Source organism: Hyperolius riggenbachi, chromosome 6 (assembly GCF_040937935.1).
Source record: "Hyperolius riggenbachi isolate aHypRig1 chromosome 6, aHypRig1.pri, whole genome shotgun sequence".
In the NCBI taxonomy this organism is placed as follows: domain Eukaryota; kingdom Metazoa; phylum Chordata; class Amphibia; order Anura; family Hyperoliidae; genus Hyperolius; species Hyperolius riggenbachi.
In genome coordinates this window covers 341,537,816-341,564,364 of record NC_090651.1, presented here as the reverse complement: position 1 = coordinate 341,564,364, position 26,549 = coordinate 341,537,816, and the positions used below count along the sequence as shown (strand labels likewise).

The following is a 26,549-nucleotide window of genomic DNA, read 5'->3' as shown; positions in this document are numbered from 1 at the left end:
GAAATTCAGACGTTGCTAACGGCCATGGCTGAGATTTATGTACGTCACCATCACTACCATTGAAATAGCCCAAATAAACAGGTTTTTGTGACCCTAGGCTATGACCTCTTTGGCCTAGGGGCCCGAAACTCACCAGTCATGTTCCCCCTAAGGGTCACTACAATGCTAGAAAATTTGGTACTGCTGAGCCATTGCCCTTTGAAAAGATGTGAGATTTTGGAAAGTGAAATAGGGAGGCAATGAAAGTCTATGGGGGATTTTACCAATTCTGGACCCCTGTAACTCTGGTTTGCAGAGATGTAGGGACCCCATCTTTGGAATCCAAGTCTAACAATATGTCTTCTACCTGCATGAGACATTTCGTGAAATTCAGACGTTGCTAACGGCCATGGCTGAGATTTATGTACGTCACCATCACTACCATTGAAATAGCCCAAATAAACAGGTTTTTGTGACCCTAGGCTATGACCTCTCTAGCCTAGGGGCCCGAAACTCACCAGTCATGTTCCCCCTAAGGGTCCCTACAATGCTAGAAAATTTGGTACTGCTGAGCCATTGCCCTTTGAAAAGATGTGAGATTTTGGAAAGTGAAATAGGGAGGCAATGAAAGTCTATGGGGGATTTTACCAATTTTGGACCCCTGTAACTCTGGTTTGCAGAGATGTAGGAATCTTTGGAATCCAAGTCTAACAATATGTCTTCTACCTGCATGAGACATTTCGTGAAATTCAGACGTTGCTAACGGCCATGGCTGAGATTTATGTACGTCACCATCACTACCATTGAAATAGCCCAAATAAACAGGTTTTTGTGACCCTAGGCTATGACCTCTTCGGCCTAGGACTGCATTGAACGCGACCCACGCATTGTGCGCATTCTGGACAACACCAATTACTGGGTTTATACCCTTCTGGATCCACGGTACAAACACAATGTTCCAAAACTGCTTGAAGAAAGAGTCCGACGGGTCAAAATGGAAGAATACCAGCAGGCCCTTGTGAAGACTTTAAAGAGGAGATTGACATCCTCCCCCTCCTCTAGCCAGTTGTACGCCGACAGACTGACTTCCGCAAACCCAGGACGACCAGGAGGGCAGCAAACAACACAAGCCGCAGCTAGTGCCCAAAAGGGAATGGTATCGGCAGTGTCCTTGGAGTGGGAACATTTTCTGACACCCATGCAGCAGCACACAGAACAGCAAGCATGCAGATCCACCTCCAACACTGATCGCCTGGAGAAGATGGTCAAGGACTACATGTCAGATGGCATAGCTGTGTTGAACAATCCATCTGCACCCTTCAACTATTGGGTATCGAAGCTAGACACCTGGCACAAACTGGCAATGTACGCAATAGAGGTGCTGGCTTGCCCGGCAGCCAGCGTTATGTCGGAACGCTGTTTCAGTGCTGCCGGAGGCATCGTCACAGATCGGCGTATCCGCCTCTCCACAGAAAATGCAGACCGTCTGACTCAAATTAAAATGAATCAATCCTGCATTGGAAACGACTACGCAACACTCCCGGACCCCAACCAAGTAACATGAACAATGAACATCTGTGATGGGTTAGCGTTTCCGGTCCCTGTTTATTGAACCTCTCATCTGTATTACATTTATGACTGCATGGCGACAAAACGCAAATTGCTATCCGCACGCTTCTTGTCCTCATGCAAGGCCTGGGTTGTTGTGTCTCAAAGCGTGGCCTTCTCCTCCTGCGCCACCCTCCTCCTGTTCCATCACGTGTGCTGCTGCTGGGTTAGCGTTACCGGTCCCTTTTCCTGGAACCTCTTATATGTATTACATTTATGACTGCATGCCGACAAAAAGCATGTTACCTGTGCAAAGAAAACAGACATTTCCCGCATTTAAAAGACAGTTTTCCCTTTGAAACTTTAAAATCGATTTTCTCAAAAACTATAAGCTCTTTTTGCTAAATTTTTTTTTCCTCTTGTACCCACTCCCAAGGTGCACATACCCTGTAAATTTGGGGTTCTGCAGAACCCGAACAGTGGCGAACACTGTTCGCCCAACACTAGGTTTAACACATTACAAGTAGTGCAAAGTGCTGTACGTAGTCTTTAACATGGACATGTTTCACCAACAGGCTTCATCAGAAAGTGCTCTATACATATATACAGTAGTTATATAACATCCTACACCACATATTTACAAATGTACAAAAAAATCCCCATCATAGAAAGCCCCAGTCAGAGCTGAAGTGCCCTATCTGGCACAGCCATATATATAGGTGAGGAGGGGGTTGGGGCTGAGGTGTGGCGGGGGGGGGGTGTCATCCACCACCCACCTGCTAATAGTATGCAGATTACAGGGTGCCAGTATAAAGGTGCTCTTACCTATAAGTGGGTGCTGGGGGTCTAGAGGCTGAGTACTGCATGCACCATTATGGTACATCAATCAGGCAGTATGCCCTCCGATCTCCCTCCAATCAAGCCGGGGGGGGGCGGCTCTCAAAATGAGCTGGGATCGATTAGGTAGCGCTTCATTGTTTTGCCCACACACAGTTAAACTGAGAAGGCATCTGCCAACCTGTGGGATAGCTACACCTCGCTTTGGTATTTCATACTGCAGTTGAGGGGGATGAGCAAAGATCCCCAAAGTTTGATGTAGATGACTCATTGAGACCTCCACAGGAGAGCATCTACAACCGTGGAACTCTATCTTTTATCATTTATTTTTCAACAGGACAATGACCCCAAACACACCTCCAGGCTGTGTAAGGGCTATTTGACCAAGATGGAGAGGGATGGGGTGCTGTGCCAGATGACCTGAACTCCACAGTCACCAGACCTGAACCCAATCAAGATGGTTTGGGGTGAGCTGGATTGCAGAGTGAAGGCAAAATGGCCAACAAGCAGGCATGCTTGAATGTACCCAAATTTGATTTGAGTACATCTTTTGGGTTCAGCAGTGATCACGACCATCAAATTCGATTCATGATCGGTAACTGAATTTGGTTAATATTCGTGATCGCGATTTCGGATGGCCTTTTTTTTTTTTTTTTTTTTTTTGAAAGGGAAATCACAATTAAATCAGTGTAATTTAAAAAAAAATTATGGAAAATTCTTCTTCTTCTTTTTCTTCTTTCTTCTTCCCCTGGTTCTTCTTCTTCTTCACGTGGTTCTTTTTCTTCCCCTGGTTCTTCGTCTTCTTCCCCTGGTTCTTCTTCTTCCCCTGGTTCTTCTTCTTCTTCACTTGGTTCTTCTTCTTCCCCTGGTTCTTCTTCTTCTTCTTCTTTTCTTCACCACCACCACCATCTTTTTTTTTTTTCTGTGTGTTCATATGCTTCCTCTTGCACACAACTTAATGTTTTTTTCCCTTACAGAACTCAACTGTTGTAAAATTTTGTATTCAATACCAGCATAGCTAAATTTGTGGCGTAATAGCTAGTGGCACGTGGCAGCAGCGCATAATTCGGTGGACCCTGGCGGTGTGAACACAGCAGGAGGTAAAATACAGCAGCAGCAGGAGGAGGAGTGACGTGTGGCAGCAGGCATGTAACAGGCCATGGTACCTAGCATGAGTATAATGAGTGTAACACTAGTTAAACCCACCCGTCTGAGCCGGTGGTGTTGGGGGGACCAGACATTAGGTGAACGCACAATTTCTGATCTATCACTGTGATCGGTTAGGTAGCGCTTCATCGTCTTGCCCACACACCGTTAAACTGTGAAGGTATCTGCCCACCTGTGGGATAGCTACATCTCGCTTCGGTATTTCATACTGCAGTTGAGGGGGATGAGCAAAGACCCCCATGGTTTGATCTAAATGACTCACTGAGACCTCCACAGGAGAGCATCTACAACTGTGGAACTCTATCTTTTATCTTTTACTGTTTGCAAATATAAGTAAAGTTATCACGCTTTTACATATGTACCCATAGGGCTATGTCCTTCTGGACTCAATTGTTTGTCAGTTGTTTTCCCTGGTACTCTGTTTCTTTTGGTTAGTGTTTGTTGAAAAATAAATGCTGGTGCAACTAAACGCAAACCATTTGGAATAGCCTGCTGCTGTAAGATGCTGTGGTAGCCATGCTGGTTTTAAATGCTGGTGCAACTAAACGCAAACCATTTGGAATAGCATGCCACTGCAAGATGCTGTGGTAGCCATGCTGGTTTTGCATCCCTTCAATTTTGAATAAATCCCCAACAGTGTCACTAGCAAAGCACCCCCACACCATCACATCTCCTCCTCCATGCTTCATGGTGGGAACCAGGCATGTAGAGACCATCCGTTCACCTTTTCTGCATCGCACAAATACACGGTGGTTGGAACCAAAAAGCTCAAATTTGCACTCATCAGACCAAATCACAGATTTCCACTGGTCTAATGTCCATTCCTTGTGTTCTTTAGCCCAAACAAGTCTCTTCTGCTTGTTGCCTGTCCTTAGCAGTGGTTTCCTAGCAGATATTCAACCATGAAGGCCTAATTGACACAGTCTTCTCTTAACAGTTGTTCTAGAGATGTGTCTGCTGCTAGAACTCTGTGTGGCATTGACCTGGTCTCTAATCTGAGCTGCTGTTAACCTGCGAATTCTGATGATGGTGACTCGGATGAACTTATCCTCTGCAGCAGAGGTGACTCTTGGTCTTCCTTTCCTGGGGTGGTCCGATGTGAACCAGTTTATTTGTAGCGTTTGATGGTTTTTGAGACTGCACTTGAGGACACTTTCAAAGTTTTCCCATTTTTCAGACTGACTGACCTTCATTTCTTAAAGTAATGATGGCCACTCGTTTTTCTTTACTTAGCTGCTTTTTTCTTGCCATAATACAAATTCTAACAGTCTATTCAGTAGGACTATCAGCTGTGTATCCACCTGACTTCTCCACAACGCAACTGATGAACCCCATTTATAAGGCAAGAAATCCCACTTATTAAACCTGACAGGGCACATCTGTGAAGTGAAAACCATTTCAGGTGACTACCTCTTGAAGCTCATCAAGAGAATACCAAGAGTGTGCAAAGCAGTAATCAAAGCAAAAGGTGGCTACTTTGAAGAACCTAGAATATGACATATTTTCAGTTGCTTCACAATTTTTGGTTATGTACTATACTTCTACATGTGTTCATTCATAGTTTGGATGCCTTCAGTTTGAATCTACAATGTTCATAGTCCTGAAAATAGAGAAAACAACTCTTTGAATGAGAAGGTGTATCCAAACTTTTGGTCTGTACTCTTTTGGTCTGTACTCTCTGGACTCTTGGTCCCGCAATGTGACTTGCGCTCATGCTCACCGACCAAAGTGTCCTCCATGTGTAACTTTTGTGCAAAAATGTGTTTTCTCAAGCTCACACATTAGTGGATTCCAATGAACTTCATTCTTCATAACTTGCAAAAAATTATGCAAAAACCACGCAAAATCAAGTTTGTTTACATAATCATCATTATAAGTATAATTGGAACAATTACTAAATTTTAGGAAAGTTAATTACTTATTACGATCATCACCAGGATATATTGGGGCATATGCAATTCACTTTTTCTCCTGCGTTTTCTCCTAGGTGATATTTTCTCAACTTGTCATAAAATGTATTTTAAGCCACCAACATGCAAGAAAATACTCAAAATAAGTTTGATAGCACTTTTTCACCAAAATTTGGGTACTTTTTCAATTGTAAAATGCTGAAAAGCTAGTTTAAAGAGAAGATGAAAATGATCTCCTAGGAGATAACTAAGGTGATAAAGTAAATTGCATATGGGCCATTGTCTGGCTTTTGGAATCACAGTAGAGGTGGTGAAAGGGAAGGTGGCAGAAACTGGTACTGAACTTTTTATGCATTTTTTTTTTTACAGAATCTTTCCTGACGAAAGAGGAACCCAAACCTAATTACAATGGAATTATTTGCCCAATGTGTGATGAAATACATGAAAGTCAGAGTTGTGCCCGTAAAGATTATATTTATAATAAATGCCGTGGAAAAGAGCACAACTGCTTTCATATGGAATATACGTATGTTTCAGGTATGGCCCTCAATATTTCTAAGTAGGCAGAGTAAGTCCAATGTTATGCTATTATCGTACTTCCTTTAACGTATAACTAAGTAAAAAATGTGCATAATGTACTTTATGTATTGCTACAATAAGGGTTATTAAGAACTTGTCTGTCTATTTTTTTTTTTTTTTTTTGCAAGAAAAATAACTGCTACTCATCCGTCATTTAAAGGTGCTGTGTGAATGATACAGGGTGATGGACAATAAGCCTCTCCATAACAAACCATAATGCAAAAGTCCACACTCCTTGCGTGGATTTAAAAAAAAAATGATTCCTTTATTGCAGAGAAGCTGTCAGGATGACGTGCCAGCAGGGGGAGAGGAAGGGAGGTAACAGGGAGGCAACAGGGGGGAACGGCTGGTACTATTCTGCCTCTTCCTACAACAACTACTGTATATTCGACTTAGAAGTCAAATAATTAGAACTGAGCTGTAGAGAGACAGAACAGCTGTTAAAGGAGGATTTTAGTAACAAAGGATTTGTACCCATTAAAGGGCATGGTGATTATTTAACTTTTCCATTAAAAAAAAGGCTAAAGGGGGCGTGGTTTGACGCTCAAGCGAGATGGCTGCGTGAGAGTGAAGCTCCTCCACTGAACCCTCTATAACGGCCCGCTGCTCGTATCCAGCACGATGCAGAAGAACCAGAACAAATCCTCAGGGACAGCTAAACTTTTCGGTGGCCAAGGAACAGCTTCTAACTGGCAGATACGGAACATCTTCAAGCCTCAGAAATCAGGGCCTACCATAGCGGCAGCATCCAGCATGGCGTCCGCCACAACTGAAACTTAAGACTAGAGCTCCGCAGCACACCAAGAAGGTACTCCGGCAGGAGGTATAGTGGTAGACATGCTTAAAGAAGATAGTGGTGCTCAGCAGAGCTCGAATATTCGAGTAGCTCGAATATTCGAGCTCTTTTTCAGCTATTCGAGCTCGGTATTCGAGCTCCGAATAGCTGCAGCTAATCGAATGGGCTATTCGAGTGAACTCGAATAGCCCACTCACTATTCGTGCTATTCGAGCAACAGCGCTATCCGAGCTCGAATACCGAGCTCGAATAGCGTCATAGCCCAGATTGATGTCCTTAGAGCCAATCAGAAGGCTCCCAGGCCCTCTGATGGCAGCCAATCACAGAGGGGGACCCTGGCCAGCCCCTACCCTATAAATAGCGGCCGCCATGTTCCGTTTTTCCGTCCTTGCCTGACTTTGTACAGAGAGAGATCTGCTCCTTTGTGCTTTGACTTAGCAAGTGCTTTATTCTGGTCAATCACCTAGCGTTTTTGCTCACATACACCTCCTATACACACCTATATTGTTGTTAGTTAGATAGACATTGTATTTTAGTTAGTAGCTTGTGTGTTACATAGAGACAGGCAGCTGCTGCAGGCAAGCTTACACAGCTTTAGGCCTCAGGGCCTTGCCTGTGTGGGCAGCTGTCCTCCTGTCCTCTGTTTATTTCTCATCTATACCAGTATTTCTTCTGTCCTTTACTACTGACTGAGTGATTGTTTTTTGTAGTTATACTGTACTAGGACACTCACTGTCACTGTTCATAGCTCCTGCATGTGTGTGTGCGTGCACTGTCTGTACAGTACACACACTCTATATCCTTCTGATTACTACTGATTATTGTAATTTCTAGTTGTACTTACTGTTACTACTTACTGTACTAGGGACACTCAGTCACTGTTCATAGGCTAGCTCCTGCGTGTGTGTGTGCATGCACTGTCTGTACAGTACACACACTCTATTTCCTTCTGATTACTACTGATTATTGTAATTTCTAGTTGTACTTACTGTTACTACTTACTGTACTAGGGACACTCAGTCACTGTTCATAGGCTAGCTCCTGCGTGTGTGTGTGCGTGCACTGTCTGTACAGTACACACAGTCTATTTCCTTCTGATTACTACTGTATTTTCTAGTTGTACTTACTGTTACTACTTACTGTACTAGGGACACTCAGTCACTGTTCATAGGCTAGCTCCTGCGTGTGTGTGTGCGTGCACTGTCTGTACAGTACACACACTCTATTTCCTTCTACTGAATCAGATTACTACTGATTATTGTATTTTCTAGTTAGTGTACTAGGGGACACACTCACTGTTCACTGTTCACACTTACTGATTACTGATTATTGTATTTTGTATTTGTACTGTACTAGTAATCACTTAGCGATCTAATCACTTAGTGATTAGTGTCACCTCACTCACCAACCCACTCCATTAAAGTACCCCACTTTTTCACCCGCCCTTTTTAAAAACTTTTTTGTTTATGCCCAAAACATCTAAGATGTCTGGAAGTGGCAGCCAGCGCGGTTTGGGCAAGGGGAAGGGCAGCAAGGGAATCAGGAGGAGAGGGAGCAGCATTGTGGCAAGCCGCGGCCGCGCCACCATGCACAGTTCCGCAGCAGCAGCAGCTGCGTCAGTGGCTAACATTCCTCCTATAGCCACTGGCCGTGGACGCCTTGGGCGCCCAGCAGGAGCATCTGCAACTCACGCTGCAGAGACACAGCAGCAGCAGCGTGTAGTACCTGCTCCTATTTTCCTCCAGCCGGGTCGGAAACGTCCCATTGAGGAAAAGGATGCAGCCACTGTGATGCAACTGATGACGGAGGATGAGCAGCCCGCCATCAGCTCTGCATCCGAGGCCTCCACCCTCACCACCATCACTACCACCCCTGTTCGCAGCAGCCGCCCAGCTTTGGGGGAGGAGGGATTGGACAGCAAGACTGTGGCGACAGTCAAGCAGCCCATCCATGCATCAGGAGAGGAGTTTGGGGGGTCATCATCCCAGCAGGACATGTTTCAGGAGGGGGAGGATGATGATGACACGGTGACAGACAAAGACTGGGTGCCACCAGCTCCTGGGGATGTCGTCATCAGCAGCTCTGAGGAGGAGGAGGAGGATGCGCTTGTGGGCCTTGCAAGGAGGCGCATCATTGCAAGCATTGGCAGCAGTAGGCAGGTCCCACAGCCTGTTGGTGTCTCAGGCTCAGCAGCAGCAGCAGCAGCATCTGCCAGTACCACCACCAGCCGCACCCAAGCCCCCCCCCCCCCCCCCCAACCACCACAGGGAGACAGGCAGCAGCGATTCCAGGCCGTAGGAGGTTTTTCTTGTCACCAATCTGGCGATTTTTCACCATGCCCACAGTTTACAGCAAGTACGCCACTTGCAACCACTGTCAGCGGAAGTTGAGCAGAGGTGCAGACCCCTTAAAGTTCAGCACCAGCTCGCTTATCAACCACCTTGCTGCTAAACATTACCACCAGCATGAGGAGTTCCAGAGGCTGAAGGCATCTGGTGCTGGCAGTGGCACCACACCCATCACTGCACAGCCTTCAGCAGCAGCAGCAGCAACAGCAGCCACCCGCCCTCCTGCTCCTCCAGCACCACCAGCAGGAGTGCGGAAACGCACTGCTCCTCCCCTCTCTGAAACTCCTGCCGCCGACACTGAGGCCTGTTCTGGCAGCCAGTCCTCAGTGGCCTCCTCTGCTGTGTCCGCTGATTCCCGTGCTAGCAAAAGGCCACGCCAGAGCCTTTTGAGTGAGTCCTTCCAGGGGGTGGTTAGGGCTCTGCCTCCCAGCAGCCGTCGCGTGCGGCAGCTGAACGGCTTGCTGGCACGGGCCATGTGCTCCCAACTCCTGCCGTACACGCTCATGCAGGAGGGGAGCGACATGCATGCGCTGCTTGCTTGTGCAGCCCCAGACTGGCAGCTCCCCAGCAGATACTTCTTCGCCCGCAAGGCCATTCCTGCACTTCACCGCTTTGTGATGGCCAATGTGGAGCGAGGGCTGGAGCACGCGGTTGGTGAAAGGGTCCACGTCACCATGGACTCCTGGAGCAGCCGCTTCGGGACAGGCCGCTACCTGTCCTTCACTGTCCACTGGGTCAGCTTGGTGGAAGGGGGTGAGGATGGGAGAGCAGCAGCGGGCACAGCAGCAGCAGCAACACAGTGGGTGGTGCCACCCCGCAGGGTCAGGGGAACTGCAGCAGGTTCCTCCAATCCTCTGCCATCCTCCGGCACACCTGGCCAAACCCCCCGCCTCAGCAGCAGCGTGAAGGCCCGCCACTGCCAAGCGCTGCTGCAGTTGGTCAGCCTTGGGAAGACCAAACTGACGGCAACCCATGTGTTGGCCAAACTCCAGGAGCAGGAGAGGATTTGGCTGACCCCCAGAGGCCTCAGAGTCGGAGAGGTGGTGGCCGACAATGGGGCCAATCTGGTTGCCGCAATTGACACGGGAAACCTGACCCACATCCCCTGTCTTGCCCACGTGCTGAACCTGGTGGTGCAGAAGTTCTTGCGCACCTACCAGGGGATGGGCGAACTGCTGGAAACGGCAAGGAATGTTGTGCGTCACTTCCGGCGCTCGGCTGCAGCCTGTGAGAGCCTGGAAGACGTGCAAAAGGAGCTGGAGCTGCCACGCCATCGGCTGATCCTTGACGTTCCAACTCGCTGGCACTCCACCCTGGCGATGTTGGAGCGTCTGGTTGAACAGAAGCACGCTGTCAACCAGTACCTTGCCCTGGCCACTGTTTCCGCCGCTCAGAAAAGGGACAAGACCAGCAACATCCCGTCCATCATCCCCGATGACGACTGGAGGCACATGCAGCAGGTGTGCTTAGTGCTGGCTCCCTTTCTGCAGGCCACCAACATGGTGAGCAGGGACCATGCTATGGTCTGCGAGTGGGTGCCCCTGGTTTGTCTGCTGAACAGGGCCCTCGATGCTTTGCTGGAACAGGGAGCGGCAGCCTTGGCCCAGCAGGAGCGGCATGCAGCTGCACAGTCCACCTCTGAGGGGGAGGAGGAGGAGGACGACTTGGTGGAGGTCCCTGACCTTGCTGCTGATGAGGGGGATCAGCACAGCGCAGCTGAGTTGGTGCGGGGGTGGAGAGAGGATGAGGCTGAGGAGGCAGAGGAGGAGGATGAGGACAGCACTGCCGTCGATGTGCCAGCACACGTGGCCCGCCTCTTCCCAATGGCAGCGCACATGCTGACGTGCCTGCGCAGGGACCCCAGGGTGATCCAGATGAAGCAGAGGGAGGACGTCTGGATCAGCATGATGTTGGACCCACGCCTCAAGGGGAAGTTGAGCCAGTTCCTGCCACCTGCAGGAGGAGACCCAGCGCAACAAATAAGGAGCTTGCAGCAGGCCCTTGTTGAGCGCTTGGAGGAAGCCTTCCCCCAGCCTTCCACCCCCACTGTCCAGCCAGCACAGAGGCAGCAGCAGGTGCCTGCATCCAGCAGCAAGCGCCCCACAGACCTGCTGTCTCTCAGCAACGAGCTCTACAGGACTGTAGAGGCTCCAGCAGTGACTAGAGAGGAGGTGCATGCAGCAGCATCCTCCTCCGGTCACAGCCAGCACCTGACCCGCATGGTGGCTGACTACATGGGGTCCTACAGCGGGCTTGACAGCGATGCCCCTGTTGATCCCATGGAGTATTGGGTCAAGCGCCTGGAGATCTGGAGCGAGCTGGCGCAGTACGCCCTGGAAGTGCTGTCATGTCCCCCTTCCAGCGTGCTGTCCGAGCGCTGCTTCAGTGCAGCTGGTGGCGTGGTCACCGAGAAACGCTCACGTCTGTCTCACAAGTCTGTGGACAGACTGACGTTTCTCAAGATGAACCAGGTGTGGGTGGAAGGCGAGTTCCTGGCCCCTGTTGTCGGCGAGAGGGGGACATGAAGTGGCTGCCGGAACCATCGTTAATGTGCCTTACCACCCTTTACCACCTCCTGGCTCCTGCTCACTAAGCCAGCCTGGTTCACTTTGACTATTACGTCGCCTGCAGCCACACATTTTACACCTACAGTGGGCTGCTGTGTACTGCCCTTCTGCTGTATGTCTGTGTTTCCCACTGCCAGGGTACACAGAATTACCTTCTGCTGCCACTCTGCCACCAGCTATTACGTCAAACAATAGCTGCCCCTGCTGCCTGTATTTACCTTTAAAAAAAAAAAAAAAAAAGGTTTAATTTTTCTGAGGTGCCCGGGTTGAAAACTGTGATGCCCCAGTTGTGTATTGGACACGATGTGGGCTTCACGACCGCTGTCTGGGACCTCCTGTTGTGTTTATTTACGCCCTGGTATCACCGCTAGTTACCAGGGCTATTATGTCACGCTGCCTGCCTGCTGCCACACTCACACTACTCCTCCATTCCTCCTGCTGCTGCTGCTGTCTGTCTGTGTTTCCCACTGCCAGGGTACACAGATTTACCTTCTGCTGCCGCTCTGCCACCAGCTATTACGTCAAACAATAGCTACTCACATTACTCCTCCATTCCTCCTGCTGCTGCTGCTGTCTGTCTGTGTTTCCCACTGCCAGGGTACACAGAATTACCTTCTGCTGCCACTCTGCCACCAGCTATTACGTCAAACAATAGCTATATCTGTGTAATTTGCTGTAAAAACAAAACAAAAAAACCAATAAAAAAAAAAGGTTTAATTTTTCTGAGGTGTCCGGGTTGAAAACTGTGTTGTCCCAATTGTGTATTGGACACGATGTGGGCTGCACGACCGCTGTCTGGGACCTCCTGTTGTGTTTATTTACGCCCTGGTATCACCGCTAGTTACCAGGGCTATTATGTCATGCTGCCTGCCTCATTGACTGCCTGCTGCCACACAATCATCCTCCTCCTCCTGCTGCTGCTGCTGAATTTACCTCCTGCTGTCTGTGTGTTTCCACTGCCAGGGAGCACATAGAATGGCGCTTCCACCATGCGTGCGCCACCAGCTATTTATTACGCTCAAAAATAGCTGCATCTCTTTAAAAAAACGAAAAAAATATATATACTTTTTATTAATACTTTGTGATATTATTTTTAGAGGTGTCCGGGTTGAAAACTGTGTTGTCCCAGTTGTGTATTGGACATGATGTGGACTTCACGACCGCTGTCTGGAACCTCATGCTGTGTATTTACGGCCTGGTACCACCGCTAGGTACCACAGCCTATTATGTCTCGCTGCCTGCCTCATTGACTGCCTGCTGCCACACAATCATCCTCCTCCTCCTCCTGCTGCTGCTGAATTTACCTCCTGCTGTCTGTGTGTTTCCACTGCCAGGGAGCACATACAATGGCGCTTCCACCATGCGTGCGCCACCAGCTATTTATTACGCTCAAAAATAGCTGCATTTCTTTAAAAAAACGAAAAAAATATATATACTTTTTATTAATACTTTGTGATATTATTTTTAGAGGTGTCCGGGTTGAAAACTGTGTTGTCCCAGTTGTGTATTGGACATGATGTGGGCTTCACGACCGCTGTCTGGAACCTCATGCTGTGTATTTACGGCCTGGTACCACCGCTAGGTACCACAGCCTATTATGTCTCGCTGCCTGCCTCATTGACTGCCTGCTGCCACACAATCATCCTCCTCCTCCTGCTGCTGCTGCTGAATTTACCTCCTGCTGTCTGTGTGTTTCCACTGCCAGGGAGCACATACAATGGCGCTTCCACCATGCGTGCGCCACCAGCTATTTATTACGCTCAAAAATAGCTGCATTTCTTTAAAAAAAAAATATATAAAAGAGAAATAAGTGAAGAAGAAGACAATATAGAAAAAGAAGAAGAAGGAGAAGAAGAAGATATAGAAAAATAATAATAAGAAGAAGATATAGAAAAAGAAGATATAGAAAAAGAAGATGATGAAGAAGAAGATGAAGAAGAAGATGAAGAAGAAGATGAAGATGAAGAAGAAGAAGAAGATATAGAAGAAGAAGAAGAAGAAGAAGATATAGAAGAAGAAGAAGAAGAAGAAGAAGAAGAAGAAGAAGAAGAAGAAGAAGAAGAAGAAGATATAGAAGAAGAAGAAGAAGAAGATATAGAAGAAGAAGAAGAAGAAGATATAGAACAAGAAGAAGAAGATATAGAAGAAGAAGAAGAAGAAGAAGAAGAAGAAGAAGAAGAAGAAGAAGAAGAAGAAGAAGAAGAAGAAGAAGAAGAAGAAGAAGAAGATATAGATGAAGAAGAAGAAGAAGAAGAAGAAGAAGAAGAAGAAGAAGAAGAAGAAGAAGAAGAAGAAGAAGAAGAAGAAGAAGAAGAAGATATAGATGAAGAAGAAGAAGAAGAAGAAGAAGAAGAAGAAGATATAGAAGAAGAAGAAGAAGAAGAAGAAGAAGATATAGAAGAAGAAGAAGAAGAAGAAGAAGAAGAAGATATAGAAGAAGAAGAAGATGAAGATATAGAAGAAGAAGAAGATATAGATTTTTTTTTTAAAGGAACATCCCCACATAATCACTTGCTGTTACTTGGAAAAAATGATGTTTCTTGCATCATTCACCCCCAAAACAAGTGTTGGAAGCTATTTAAGGCCAATTCGAATAGTCAGCTCGAATAATGAGTTTGAATACCGACTCGAATAGTGAGCTCGAATTCCGAGGTCGAATCGAATAGTAAAAAATTTTCGACTCGAATATTCGACCGAACGCGAATAATTTACTATTCAAATTCGACCAAACTCGAATAATAAAAAGGGGTATCCGAGCACCACTGTTCCCACTACCTCTGTTATGCAGGACATTGCTGCAGATATTAAACAAACGCTTACAGCCGCCATTACAGACTTGAAGGAGGAAGTGACGAGTATTGCCTCTAGGGTGAGTTCCCTGGAACAGAATGGCGCTGATCTCACTAAGCAAGTTGGAGCACTACAAGCCTCTTCCAGTAAATAAGATCTCCACCTGATGGAATTTAACAGATAGCTTGAAGATCTTCACAACAGAGGTCGGAGGCACAACATCAGGGTGAGAGGCCTTCCTGAAACCGTAGCACCAGAACAAGTAAGATCTGCTCTACTGTCTATTTTTAACAACCTCCTTAACAGAGACTCTGACTCCCCTATCGCTATGGACCGTGCACATAGAGCTCTTAGATTAAGAAGATTTGCTGATGAACCACCCAGAGATGTAATTTGTTGTATCCAGGACTTTAGCTTAAAGAGACTCTGTAACATTCAAAAGATCCCCTGGGGGGTACTCACCTCGGGTGGGGGAAGCCTCCGGATCCTAATGAGGCTTCCCACGCCGTCCTCTGTCCCACGGGGGTCTCGCCGCAGCCCTCCGAACAGCCGGCGACTGTGCCGACTGTCATTTCAATATTTACCTTTGCTGGCTCCAGCGGGGGCGCTGTGGCGGCTTTCCATTCCGAACTACACGGAAATACCCGATCTCATTCGGGTCCGCTCTACTGCGCAGGCGCAGGAAACTTGCGCCTGCGCAGTAGAGCGGACCCGACGGCGATCGGGTATTTCCGTATAGTTCGGAGCCGACAGCCGTCAGAGCGCCTGCGCAGGAGCCAGGAAGGTAAATATTGACGTCACCGCTGCCCGGACTCCACGGAGGGCTGCAGCGAGACCCCTGACGGATGGAGGACGGCGTGGGAAGCCTCATTAGGATCCGGAGGCTTCCCCCACCCGAGGTGAGTACCCCCCAGGGGATCTTTTAATGTTACAGTTCCTCTTTAAAGGAAGAAATTATGCAAAAAGCACGCAGCCAAGAAGCAATGTATTTTAATGAGTCAGAAATAAAGCTCTTTCAAGACCTGTCTCCTATAACTTTGCAGAACAGACGCATACTTAAACCTCTCCTGGAAGAACTTAGACGGCGCAGTATTGTCTATAGATGGAGGTTTCCTTTTTGCTTATCAGCTACGAAAAATGGAAAGACTGCTAACCTGCATCTTCCTGCAGACTTGCCTGATTTTTGTCAAACCTTACAACTGCCACACTTGAAAATTCCTGATTGGTACACGGATACCGAACCGGTTCCTCCTCCTGATCGACGGAGGTCAATCTTCTTTCGAATCCGACGATGAATCGTCACAATATAATCGCTTGGAACAACAAGAAAAACCCCCAAAACACCAAAGATCATTTGACCCCGACCCGGAAAAAAGAAACCTTCGTTCCGCAGCTCGAGCTAACAATCTAGATAAGACACCTCCTCAACACCAGCAAGAAGATGAGGACTCTTGAAGATGTGGTAACTCTATTAACCCCTCTGTTTAACCACTTGAGGACCACAGTCTTTCTACCCCTTAAGGACCAGAGCCTTTTTCTCCATTCAGACCACTGCAGCTTTCACGGTTTATTGCTCAGTCATACAACCTACCACTTAAATGAATTTTACCTACTTTTCTTGTCACTAATACAGCTTTCTTTTGGTGCTATTTGATTGCTTCAAAAAAGACATGAATTTTGTCAAAAAAATGACTTTAACTTTCTGTGCTGACATTTTTCAAATAAAGTAAAAATTTCCTATACATTTGAGCACAAAAGTTATTCTGCTACATGTCTTTGATTAAAAAAAACCATTCAGTGTATATTTATTGGATTGGGTAAAAGTTATAGCGTTTACAAACTATGGTGCCAAAAGTGAATTTTCCCATTTTAACCACTTGAGGACCTAGGGCTTTCTACCCCTTAAGGACCGGCCACTTTTTTTCCATTCAGACCACTGCAGCTTTCACGGTTTATTGCTCGCTCATACAACCTACCACCTAAATGAATTTTGGCTCCTTTTCTTGTCACTAATAAAGCTTTCTTTTGGTGCTATTTGATTGCTCCTGCGATTTTTACTTTTTATTATATTCAGCAAAAAAGACATGAATTTTGGCAAAAAAATGATTTTTTTAACTTTCTGTGCTGACAGTTTTCAAATAAAGTAAAATTTCTGTATACATGCAGCGCGAAAAATGTGGACAAACATGTTTTTGATAAAAAAAACCCCATTCAGCGTATATTTATTGGTTTGGGTAAAAGTTATAGCGTTTACAAACTATGGTGCAAAAAGTGAATTTTCCCATTTTCAAGCATCTATGACTTTTCTGACCCCCTGTCATGTTTCATGAGGGGCTAGAATTCCAGGATAGTATAAATACCCCCCAAATGACCCCATTTTGGAAAGAAGACATCCCAAAGTATTCACTGAGAGGCATGGTGAGTTCATAGAAGATATTATTTTTTGTCACAAGTACGCGGAAAATGACACTTTGTGACAAAAAAAAAAAAAGTTTCCATTTCTTCTAACTTGCGACAAAAAAAAATGAAATCTGCCACGGATTCACCATGCCCCTCTCTGAATACCTTGAAGGGTCTACTTTCCAAAATGGGGTCATTTGTGGGGTGTGTTTACTGTCCTGACATTTTGGGGGGTGGTAAATTGTAAGCACCCCTGTAAAGCCTAAAGGTGCTCATTGGACTTTGGACCCCTTAGCGCAGTTAGGCTGCAAAAAAGTGCCACACATGTGGTATTGCCGTACTCAGGAGAAGTAGTATAATGTGTTTTGGGGTGTGTTTTTACACATACCCATGCTGGGTGGGAGAAATATCTCTGTAAATGACAATTTTTTAATTTTTTTTACACACAATTGTCCATTTACAGAGTTATTTCTCCCACCCATCATGGGTATGTGTAAAAGTACACCCCAAAACACATTATACTACTTCTCCCGAGTACGGCGATACCACATGTGTGGCACTTTTTTGCACCCTAACTGTGCTAAGGGGCCCAAAGTCCAATGAGTACCTTTAGGATTTCACAGGTCATTTTTGTTTCAAGACTACTCCTCACGGTTTAGGGCCCCTAAAATGCCAGTATAGGAACCCCACTAATGACCCCATTTTAGAAAGAAGACACCCCAAGGTATTCCGTTAGGAGTATGGTGAGTTCATAGAAGTTTTTATTTTTTTGTCACAAGTTAGCGGAAATTGATTTTAATTGTTTTTTTTCACAAAGTGTCATTTTCCGCTAACTTGTGACAAAAAATAAAATCTTATATGAACTCACCATACTCCTAACGGAATACCTTTGGGTGTCTTCTTTCTAGAATGGGGTCATTTGTGGGGTTCCTATACTGCCCTGGCATTTTAGGGGCCCTAAACCGTGAGGAGTAGTCTTGAAACCAAATGTCGCAAAATGACCTGTGAAATCCTAAAGGTACTTTGGGCCCCTTAGCGTACTTAGGGTGTAAAAAAGTGCCACACATGTGGTACCGCCGTACTCAGGAGAAGTAGTATAATGTGTTTTGGGGTCTATTTTTACACATACCCATGCTAAGTGGGAGAAATATCTCTGTAAATGACAATTGTTTGATTTTTTTTACACACAATTGTCCATTTACATAGAAATTTCTCCCACCCAGCATGGGTATGTGTAAAAATACACCCCAAAACACATTATACTACTTTTCCTGAGTACGGCGGTACCACATGTGTGACACTTTTTTGCAGCCTAGGTGCGCTAAGGGGCCCAACGTCCTATTCACAGGTCATTTTGAGGCATTTGTTTTCTAGACTACTCCTCGCGGTTTAGGGCCCCTAAAATGCCAGGGCAGTATAGGAACCCCACAAGTGACCCCATTTTAGAAAGAAGACGCCCCAAGGTATTCCGTTAGGTGTATGGCGAGTTCATAGAAGATTTTATTTTTTGTCACAAGTTAGTGAAAAATGACACTTTGTGAAAAAAAACCAATAAAAATCAATTTCCGCTAACTTTTGACAAAAAATAAAATCTTCTATGAACTCGTCATACACCTAACAGAATACCTTGGGGTGTCTTTTTTTCTAAAATGGGGTCACTTGTGGGGTTCCTATACTGCCCTGGCATTTTACGGGCCCAAAACCGTGAGTAGTCTGGAAACCAAATGTCTCAAAATGACTGTTCAGGGGTATAAGCATCTGCAAATTTTGATGACAGGTGGTCTATGACGGGGCGAATTTTGTGGAACCGGTCATAAGCAGGGTGGCCTTTTAGATGACAGGTTGTATTGGGCCTGATCTGATGGATAGGAGTGCTAGGGGGGGTGACAGGAGGTGATTGATGGGTGTCTCAGGGGGTGGTTAGAGGGGAAAATAGATGCAATCAATGCACTGGGGAGGTGATCGGAAGGGGGTCTGAGGGGGATCTGAGGGTTTGGCCGAGTGATCAGGAGCCCATACGGGGCAAATTAGGGCCTGATCTGATGGGTAGGTGTGCTAGGGGGTGACAGGAGGTGATTGATGGGTGTCTCAAGGTGTGATTAGAGGGGGGAATAGATGCAAGCAATGCACTGGCGAGGTGATCAGGGCTGGGGTCTGAGGGCATTCTGAGGGTGTGGGTGGGTGATTGAGTGCCCTAGGGGCAGATAGGGGTCTAATCTGATAGGTAGCAGTGACAGGGGGTGATTGATGGGTAATTAGTGGGTGTTTAGGGTAGAAAACAGATGTGAACACTGCACTTGGGAGGTGATCGGACGTCGGATCTGCGGGCGATCTATTGGTGTGGGTGGGTGATCAGATTGCCCGCAAGGGGCAGGTTAGGGGCTGATTGATGGATGGCAGTGACAGCGGGTGATTGATGGGTGGCAGTGACAGCGGGTGATTGATGGGTGGCAGTGACAGGGGATGATTGATGGGTGGCAGTGACAGGGGGTGATTGATGGGTGATTGATAGGTGATTGACAGGTGATTGACAGGTAATCAGTGGGTTATTACAGGGGAGGGAACAGATGTAAATATTGCCCTGGCGAATTGATAAGGGGGGGTCTGAGGGCAATCTGAGCGTGTAGGCGGGTGATTGGGTGCCCGCAAGGGGCAGATTAGGGTCTGATCTGATGGGTAACAGTGACAGGTGGTTATAGGGGGTGATTGATGGGTGATTGATGGGTAATTAGTGGGTGTTTAGAGGAGAGAATAGATGTAAACGCTGCGCTTGGGTGGTGATCTGATGTCGGATCTGCGGGCGATCTATTGGTGTGGGTGGGTGATCAGATTGCCCGCAAGGGGCAGGTTAGGGGCTGATTGATGGGTGGCAGTGACAGGGGGTGACAGGGGGTGATTGATGGGTGATAGGTGATTGGCAGGTGATTGACAGGTGATCAGTGGGGTATTACAGGGAAGAACAGATGTAATTAATGCACTGGTGAATTGATAAGGGGGGGTCAGAGGGCAATCTGAGCGTGTGGGCGGGTGATTGGGTGCCCGCAAGGGACAGATTAGGGTCTGATCTGATAGGTAAAAGTGACAGGTGGTGATAGGGGGTGATTGATGGGTGATTGATGGGTAATTAGTGGGTGTTTAGAGGAGAGAATAGATGTAAACAATGGATTTGGGAGGTGATCTGATGTCGGATCTGCGGGCGATCTATTGGTGTGGGGGGGTGATCAGATTGCCCGCAAGGGGCAGGTTAGGGGCTGATTGATGGGTGGCAGTGACAGGGGGTGATTGACGGGTGATTGACAGGTGATTGACAGGTGATTGACAGGTGATCAGGGGGGATAGATACATACAGTACATGGGGGGGGGGGTCTGGGGGGGGGGGTCTGGGGAGAATCTGAGGGGTGGGGGGGTGATCAGGAGGGAGCAGGGGGCAGGGGGGGATAAAAAAAAAAATAGCGCTGACAGTTAGTGACAGGGAGTGATTGATGGGTGATTAGGGGGGTGATTGGGTGCAAACAGGGGTCTGGGGGGTGGGAGGGGGGGGGGGGGCTGATGGGTGCTGTGGGCGATCTGGGGCGGGGGGGGGGGAAATCAGTGTGCTTGGTGCAGACTAGGGTGGCTGCAGCCTGCCCTGGTGGTCCCTCGGACACTGGGACCACCAGGGCAGGAGGCAGCCTGTATAATACACTTTGTAAACATTACAAAGTGTATTATACACTTTGTATGCGGCGATCGTCGGGTTAACATCCCGCCGGGGCTTCCGTATGGCCGGCGGGATGTTGCGGCGGGTGAGCGGCGCCGGGCGGAGGCGGAGGATCGCGTCACGGATGACGCGATCGCTCCGCCCATGCCCATACAAGGACCGCCGCATTTTGTCAATACGGCGGTCCTTGCGGTGTACACTTCCCGGCCGCCATTTGTCTATACGGCGGTCGGGAAGTAGTTAAAGCATCACTGACTTTTCTGACCACCTGTCATGTTTCATGAGGTGCTAAAATTCCAGGATAGTATAAATACCCCCCAAATGACTCCATTTTGGAAAGAAGACACCCCAAAGTATTCACTGAGAGGCATGGTGAGTTCATAGAAGATTTTATTTTTTGTCACAAGTTAACGGAAAATGACACTTTGTGACCAAAAAAAAAAAAAAAGTTTCCATTTCTTCTCACTTGCGACAAAAAAAAAATGAAATCTGCCACGGACTCACTATGCTCCTCTCTGAATACCTTGAAGGGTCTACTTTCCAAAATGGGGTCATTTGTGGGGTGTGTTTACTGTCCTGGCATTTTGGGGGGTGCTAAATTGTAAGCACCCCTGTAAAGCCTAAAGGTGCTCATTGGACTTTGGGCCCCTTAGCGCAGTTAAGCTGCAAAAAAGTGCCACACGTGGTATTACCGTACTCAGGAGAAGTAGTATAATGTGTTTTGGGGTGTATTTTTACACATACCCATGCTGGGTGGGAGAAATATCTCTGTAAATGGCAATTTTTAGATTTTTTTTGTACACAATTGTCCATTTACAGAGATATTTCTCCCACTCAGCATGGGTATGTGTAAAATACACCACAAAACACATTATACTACTTCTCCTTAGTACGGCGATACCACATGTGTGGCACTTTTTTGCACCCTAAGTGCGCTAAGGGGCCCAAAGTCCAATGAGTACCTTTAGGATTTCACAGGTCATTTTGCGCATTTGGTTTCAAGACTACTCCTCACGGTTTAGGGCCCCTAAAATGCCAGGGCAGTATAGGAACCCCACAAATGACCCCATTTTAGAAAGAAGACACCCGAAGGTATTCCGTTAGAAGTATGGTGAGTTCATAGAAGATTTAATTTTTTGTCACAAGTAAGCGGAAATTGATTTTAATTGTTTTTTTTTTCACAAAGTGTAATTTTCCGCTAACTTGTGACAAAAAATTAAATCTTCTATGAACTCACCATACTCCTAACGGAATACCTTTGGGTGTCTTCTTTCTAAAATGGGGTCATTTGTGGGGTTCCTATACTGCCCTGGCATTTTAGGGGCCCTAAACCGTGAGGAGTAGTCTTGAAACCAAATGCGCAAAATGACCTGTGAAATCCTGAAGGTACTCATTGGACTTTGGGTCCCTTAGCGCACTTAGGGTGCAAAAAAGTGCCACACATGTGGTACGGCTGTACTCAGGAGAAGTAGTATAATGTATTTTGTGGTATATTTGTACACATACCCATGCTGGGTGGGAGAAATATCTCTGTAAATGACAATTTTTTGATTTTTTTTTTTTTTACACACAATTGTCCATTTACAGAGAGATTTCTCCCACCCAGCATGGGTATGTGTAAAAATACACCCCAAAACACATTATACTACTTCTCCTGAGTACGGCGATATGACATGTGTGACACTTTTTTGCAGCCTAGGTGCGCTAAGGGGCCCAACGTCCTATTCACAGGTCATTTTGAGGCATTTGTTTTCTAGACTACTCCTCACGGTTTAGGGCCCCTAAAATGCCAGGGCAGTATAGGAACCCCACAAGTGACCCCATTTTAGAAAGAAGACACCCCAAGGTATTCCGTTAGGTGTATGGTGAGTTCATAGAAGATTTTACTTTTTGTCACAAGTTAGTGAAAAATGACACTTTGTGAAAAAACTATAAAAATCAATTTCCGCTAACTTTTGACAAAAAATAAAATCTTCTATGAACTCGTCATACACCTAAAAAGAATACCTTGGGGTGTCTTTTTTCTAAAAAGGGGTCATTTGTGGGTTTCCTATAGTGCCCTGGCATTTTACGGGCCCAAAACCGTGAGTAGTCTGGAAACCAAATGTCTCAAAATGACTGTTCAGGGGTATAAGCATCTGCAAATTTTGATGACAGGTGGTCTATGAGGGGGCAAATTTTGTGGAACCGGTCATAAGCAGGGTGGCCTTTTAGATGACAGGCTGTATTGGGCCTGATCTGATGGATAGGAGTGCTAGGGGGGTGACAGGAGGTGATTGATGGGTGTCTCAGGGGGTGGTTAGAGGGGAAAATAGATGCAATCAATGCACTGGGGAGGTGATCGTAAGGGGGTCTGAGGGGGATCTGAGGGTTTGGCCGAGTGATCAGGAGCCCACACGGGGTAAATTAGGGCCTGATCTGATGGGTAGGAGTGCTAGGGGGTGACAGGTGGTGACAGGAGGTGATTGATGGGTGTCTCAAGGTGTGATTAGTGGGGGGAATAGATGCAAGCAATGCACTGGTGAGGTGATCAGGGCTGGGGTCTGAGGGTGTGGGCGGGTGATTGGGTGCCCTAGGGGCACATAGGGGTCTAATCTGATGGGTAGCAGTGACAGGTGGTGACAGGGGGTGATTGATGGGTAATTAGTGGGTGTTTAGAGGAGAGAACAGATGCAATGCACTTGGGAGGTGATCTGACGGTGGGTCTGCAGGCGATCGGATGGTGTGAGTGGGTGATCAGATTGCCTGCAAGGGGCAGGTTAGGGGCTGATTGATGGGTGGCAGTGACAGGGGGTGATTGATGGGTGGCAATGACAGGGGGTGATTGATGGGTGATTGATAGGTGATTGACAGGTGATTGACAGGTGATCAGTGGGTTATTACAGGGAAGAACAGATGTAAATAATGCACTGGCGAATTGATAAGGGGGGTCTGAGGGCAATCTGAGCATGTGGGCGGTTGATTAGGTGCCCACAAGGGGCAGATTAGGGTCTAATCTGATGGGTAACAGTGACAGGTGGTGATAGGGGGTGATTGATGGGTGATTGATGGGTAATTAGTGGGTGTTTAGAGAAGAGAACAGATGTATACAATACACTTGGGAAGTGATTTGACGGCGGGTTTGCGGGCGATCTAATGGTGTGGGTGGGTGATCAGATTGCCCGCAAGGGGCAGGTTAGGGGCTGATTGTTGGGTGGCAGTGACAGGGGGTGATTGATGGGTGATTGACGGGTGATTGACAGGTGATTGACAGGTGATCAGGGGGGATAGATGCATACAGTACACAGGGGGGGGGGGTCTGGGGAGAATCTGAGAGGGGTGGGGGGTGATCAGGAGTCCCCAGGGGGCAGTTTAGGGAGTTAAAAAAAAATAGCGTTGACAGATAGTGACAGGGATTGATTGATGGGTTATTAGGGGGGTGATTGGGTGCAAACAGTGGGGCAGGGGGTGGGCAGGGGGGGTCTGAGGGGTGCTGTGGGCGATCAGGGGGCGGGGTGGGGCAGATCAGTGTGTTTGGGTGCAGACTAGGGTGGCTGCAGCCTGCCCTGGTGGTCCCTCGGACACTGGGACCACCAGGGCAGGAGGCAGCCTGTATAATACGCTTTGTATACAATACAAAGCGTATTATACGCTTTGGATGCGGCGGATCGGGGATTAACATCCCGCCGGCGCTTCCGTATGGCTGGCGGGATGTTGCGGCGGGTGGGCGGAGCCAGTTGCCGGGGGAAGCGCGCGTCATGCCGAAAGGACGCAACTCCCTTGGGCGTATTGCGGTCCTTTCGGCGTCCACTTTGCCGCCGCCCATCGGCTGTGGGCGGTCGGCAAGTGGTTAAACATTCTAGTTCTTACTTTCATCAATGATACTGCAATTTTACCTACCCTCATACTCAATGTTGCATTCCCTCTCCAGTAGTATAATGTGATTTGAAACTGCACAAGCATCCTCCAAGATTTTTCACCATGTGTTTGAACTCTTTAACATGGGCCCACTCTGACTCTAACGCCATCCTGCAATATATTATGGGCCACCTTCTTGCAGTATACCTGCATTACAGTATGCACTAACCAGTGTTTGACTTTCCACAGGTTGAACACTTGATGCTTGTGCTATATACGTATTCATGTAACCGTATACAAAATTGCTCACGAAATAGGGTTTCCTTACGGTTCTTTCGTTGATGTTCTGTATGTCTTTTAATGGTTTTGTTTAAGTTCACACACTTTCTTTTACCTGCAGCACTACTGATAATCTGATTTAATATGATACTTTGAGTAAGGCTGCCTTTGGACACGGAAATCTCCACCAGTTGAATGGTTAAATATTCTATGCTCTTCTCCAATAATATTTATAATAACTTCTGTGAAATAAGCTATAGGCCATAGGGTTAGGTGGCTGGTAGATGCTCTTTTCTCCCTGTCGCTTGTTCTAAATCCCTTCCTCACTCGGTGTGTGTGTTTATAGACTACACCACTGAATCCTTTCGGACTCTGTACTCAGTCAGTGATCTACCTATAACTGACTGATCCGAATGCATTCCATATCCCAGCTTCTCTACACTTTGTTAATAGGGTTTATCCACATAGGACTGCCCTTACACTACACTACTAATATGGCTCCTCTAACATGCCAGACCCACAGAAGCTTGGTATCTTGGAAGATATGCTCATTCAATGTTCATGTGCTAAACACTCCTCAAAAATGATCCCTTCTTTTTGCCAAACTGCACAAGGAAAATATATCACTGACCCTCCTACAGGAGACACACTTTAGATCAGACTCTATTACTAAAATGTCCACTAAGAACTACACAACCCACTACTATGCCACCTCTCCAACCTCTAAGTCCAAGGGTGTCTCTATCCTTGTCCACAAGAATTGTTCTTTCCTGAAACAAGATATGTTGATTGACCCGGAAGGCCGCTTTGTGTTCATTAAAGGTACCATTGCATCTAGAGATGTCACTATTACCAACGTCTATACGCCAAACATGGGACAAGTTAGCTACCTGCTAAAAATTTTAAATTCTCTGCAATCTTTTGCCAAAGGAATGATTATCTTTGGAGGCAATTTAAATATCCCTCCTTTACCTCTAACAGATACATCAACAGGGCATACAGTTCTCCCCTATAAAGCACTTCGAGCCCTCAAAATGAAGCTTGAGGAACTGTCACTGATAGACACTTGGCATCTTCTCCACCCCAAAGGACGCGATTACACATATTTCTCAAACCCAAATCAAAGATATTCTAGAATAGACTATCTCTTTCTTACCCAACCTGATCTAGAAGCTCTACGTAGCGCCTCAATAGGCAATATTGACATCTCAGATCATGCTCCTGTTTTCATAAACCTAACGTTTTCTAGACAGGAACAGTTCCACTGGAGGTTAAATCCTCAACTACTAATAGATGATGAAACACGTGACTCAATATCCAAATCATTGACTAACTACTTCACTGAAAATTCAAACCCTGATGTTTCTCCCCTGACAACGTGGGAGGCGCATAAAGTAGTCATCAGAGGTGAACTCATAAGAATAGGGGCTAGAAAGAAAAAAGAAAAAATGGCAAGATAGTGATACCTACACCTGACCTCTAAAATTCAAGCCTTAGAGCTCCAACATAAGCAGTCCCTTCTACAATCCACACTACATGAGTTAACTCTTCTTAGAGAAGAACTATTAAACCTCCTTCATAGAGATAGCAGAAGGAAATACATGCTGCAATCTAAACTATTTTATGAATATGTAAATAAAGCAGGTCATTTACTGGCTAGGCTTCTTCGGAAGAAACAAGCCTCTCGTCTGGCAAACTCCTTCATTCTTACTCAGATATAGCCAAAACCTTTCGCTCCTATTATTTACAGCTTTACAATCTGAATTCTAATCATAATGACACTGACGAAAGGCAAATTGAAATAACTAAGTT

At 46.6% G+C, this 26,549-nt stretch overlaps 1 protein-coding gene across 2 annotated transcripts in view; it reads left to right on the top strand.

The window, feature by feature from the left end:
- Nucleotides 1–26,549, top strand: part of LOC137522954 (uncharacterized) — a 156,007-nt gene that overhangs the window by 116,284 nt on the left and 13,174 nt on the right. For both annotated transcript variants that reach the window (XM_068243116.1, XM_068243114.1), the window contains exon 5: nt 5,811–5,978. In XM_068243116.1, coding sequence (XP_068099217.1) covers nt 5,811–5,978 — 168 coding nt within the window. The remainder of the gene's footprint in view (nt 1–5,810; nt 5,979–26,549) is intronic.